Source organism: Chenopodium quinoa, unplaced genomic scaffold, assembly GCF_001683475.1.
Source record: "Chenopodium quinoa cultivar QQ74 unplaced genomic scaffold, ASM168347v1, whole genome shotgun sequence".
Classification (NCBI taxonomy): Eukaryota; Viridiplantae; Streptophyta; class Magnoliopsida; order Caryophyllales; family Amaranthaceae; genus Chenopodium; species Chenopodium quinoa.
This window is the reverse complement of record NW_018744593.1, coordinates 5589969-5593366: the sequence shown is the minus strand read 5'-3', so window position 1 is coordinate 5593366 and position 3398 is coordinate 5589969. Positions and strand designations below refer to the sequence as shown.

Here is a 3398-nt window from a genome sequence, read left to right as displayed (position 1 = left end):
GACCCTAGCATCCTCTACTTCCTTCTCACTTGCACTCATTTCTTCAATGACCTCTCTTGATGGCTCCTTGGTAGGAGGATCTTCCAACTGCTTTTCACTCCTCAGGGTGACGACATTCATTTGGCCTTTTTGAGATTGTTCAGTCTGGCCCGGGAAGGTTCCTGGAGTCTTTAGGGCTTGGCTAAATTTGTTGGCCAATTGGCTTATCTGATTCTCCATAAGTTTACCCTGAACCTACAACTGTTGGATAGAGCTATTTTGATGTTGGATGGCACTGTTTGTTGCGGTTATAAAGCTCTCTAATGTCACCTCTAGGCTTGATTTCTGAGGTTGTTGTTGCATTGGTTGGTGGGCATTGGGTGTTTTCTGTTGGAAACCAGGTGGTGGTTGGTTGTAGGTGTTGGGTGGAGGTGGTGGTGGAGGGTTTTGTTGTGCTTGGGAATTTTTGTATGAGAAGTTAAGATGGTGTTTCCATCCTTCATTGTAGGTGTTGGAATAAGGGTCATAAGGTCTCTTTGGGTTAGAGGAGTAGAAAGCATTGGCTTGCTCAATTGACATCTCTTCCGTATTCTGCAAAATCTGTGGGCAATCTGGAGCAACATGACCCTGCACATTACATAACTGACACAACTCCTGTGGGGTGTTAGAAGTTCTTGCTTGGAACTTATCAAATCTGCTTGTTAGTGCCTGCACAGAACTAGTTAGCATAGTTAAAGCATCAACATCAAGTTTACCTCCCTTTTTCACAGTGTTTCGGCCTCCAGGATGATAGTTATCATTAGCCGCCATCTTCTCTATGAGCTCCCTAGCTTCAGTGGGGTTCTTTATCAAGAGAGAACCTCCTGACGCAGCATCTATGTAAATACGGAACTCATGAGTCATGCCATTGTAAAAGGTCTGCATCAAAATCCAATCTGGAATGCCATGGTGAGGGAATTGTCTCTGCAATCTTTTAAATCTCCTCCAAGCCTCATAGAGAGACTCATCATCTGACTGCTTAAAAGTTTGTAGGTCATTCCTCAATCTTGCAGTCTTCTCATTCCCTAAAAACTTCACTAGGAAGGCCTTCACTAACTTGTCCCATGTATCGAACGAGCCAGTGCCTTCATATCTTAACCACTCCTTTGCCCTGTCTTGAAGTGAGAAGGGGAAAAGGCGTAGTCTGATTGCATCATCTGTAACACCATTCAACTTCATAGTATCACATATCTCCATAAAGCTATCTATATGACTTACGGGGCAATCATGTGGTAGCCCTGCGAATGAATCATTGGAGATGAACTATATGAACTGTGGCTTGAGCTCGAAGTGCTGAGTCGTGACTGGTGGTCTTATGATGCTTGAAAGGTCTCCGGTAGTCGTATCAGGAATACCGTACTCCAAGAGGGATTTCGTTGGTCGGTCTACCATGTTTCTCCTGCGTCTGTTCCTTGTTCTCCTTCTTCTTATAGTTGCCTCGATCTCAGAATCAAATGGTTCAAGATCTTTTGAACCTGAGCGACGTGTGGGCATGCACAAGAAAAACTAGAGAAAGGTATCAAAAACACAAGGGAAAATAGCCGAAGCAACGAAATAAGCTTAGTAAAGATGAATCACAAATAATTCTAATGAAACCGTTAGTCCCCGGCAACGGCGCCAAAATTTGGTAGGCGTGTCGCGTACCTATCAAAAATAACCTAACAGACCAATACTAATGTAGAGTGACAAGTAAGGGTCGGATCCCAAGAGACTAAGGTTCAGAAATAATTAAATAGACTCGAATTTCTACTAAGCAAGAATCAATTACAATCAATTATCTAAGGAACTAAGTATGAGAAGAATTCGAAAATAAACTAAATGAGATGATTAAATCAAGTACTTAAAACATCCAAGATCTAGTTTCACCACAATTATTATCGATGCAATTGTAATTCTACCCTTAACATACGATTTCAATCGAACGGGGAAAAGTAAACCCTAATAAACACCAAGGATCTCTCTCGAGTATCAATGGCTTCCCTAACATACAATCAATCCTATTCTCATATTATCATGCATATTAAAGACATTAAACACATTACTCTGACTTCCCAATTATCAAACATAACTACTCTCGTGATATGAATCAAACCCTAAATTAATTTACTCAAATCCGTTTATACCCAACTCTCGCTGTGATAAAAACAATGGAATAATCGCAATACTATAGTTACGTCTAACCTAGCATTGGCATAATCACAATCAATTTAGCAATTCAATTGTTAAAGTTATTAAAGAATTTAAAGATTTAATTCATGCATCAATAATAATAGGGCTACACTAGATCTTGAATTAAAGGATCTACTCACACATGATTAAAGAAACAAAAACAATAATAAATAAAGAAAACATAATTAAATAACAAAGGATGAAAAATAAATACCAATTCTTGAATAAAATTGAAAGTAGAAAGCTTGAATCTCAAATCTTGAATTACAAAAACTTGGAAAATAATAATGGAGAACTAGTTCTTAAGGAGAGAATAAAAAAAAACAAGGCTTAATGAATGAATGCTCCTCAAAACACGGCTAAAAGGTTTATAAACAAACCTAAAAAGATAAAATTTAACTCCTAAGTTTGGCGCACTGAAATTCCAGGAGGCACGAACGTGCCTAGTGTGAGGCACAGACGTGCCTCTCTAAAAATAAAAACGCTGCTGAGTCTGTCTTCCAGGCACGGGCGTGCCTACTTCTCTACCAGTGCACGGACGTGCCCCCTTGCTAGGCACGGACGTGCCTAGGGTCTTCAGTAAGGCGCTGCCGTATACTCAGAAGCACGGACGTGCCTCATAGTAGGCACGACCGTGCTTACCTCTAAAAGGGCCTTTTCTTTAATTCTTCAACTTCATGGGCCTTGGCTTACTTCATCGATCCATAACTCATCCAAATTAGTTCTATTATTCCTGAAATTCATCAAAAACAACACAACTACCCATAAAAGCATCGAATTATCCAAACTAAAGCAAAATACGCCAAAACGGACTCAAATACTCAACTAAACTAACAAAACTAACTAAAAATAAGCCAAATAATATACACAAAACACGACATATCAAACCACCTCGTTAGGAACTGGTCCTCCTAAGACCTCCTCAGCATTCCCAAAAGGGGGAGTGTCCATGTTACAAACAATCAATCCATGGAGATTACACGATTAAATATGTTTTTAAATCCTAAAAAATATAAGGATAATTTCTGGACCTATTTTGACAGCATAATGACTGCTAAAGGGCCAAAACACTAAGTTGGATACCACCCAATACTTGAGGGCTATGACACCTGCAGCTGAACTCAGTATATGGGGGCTCAAACACCTAGAAAGCCAACCTTACAAGTTCAACTAATCATTCTAAAAATAATTTCTAAAACTCTTGGAAATTA

General features: G+C 39.5%; 1 protein-coding gene across 1 annotated transcript; it reads right to left on the bottom strand.

Annotated features, from left to right (window-relative positions):
* Positions 1 to 234: 234 nt before the first annotated feature.
* Positions 235 to 1215, bottom strand: LOC110699865. The gene has a single exon (XM_021877376.1). It carries the CDS (start codon positions 1213 to 1215, stop codon positions 235 to 237), a length of 981 nt encoding a protein of 326 aa, XP_021733068.1.
* Positions 1216 to 3398: the final 2183 nt, after the last annotated feature.

Excerpts from the sequence above, each read along its gene's own strand:
- LOC110699865 (XM_021877376.1), bottom strand. The coding sequence starts at position 1,215 with ATGGAGATATGTGATACTATGAAGTTGAATGGTGTTACAGATGATGCA.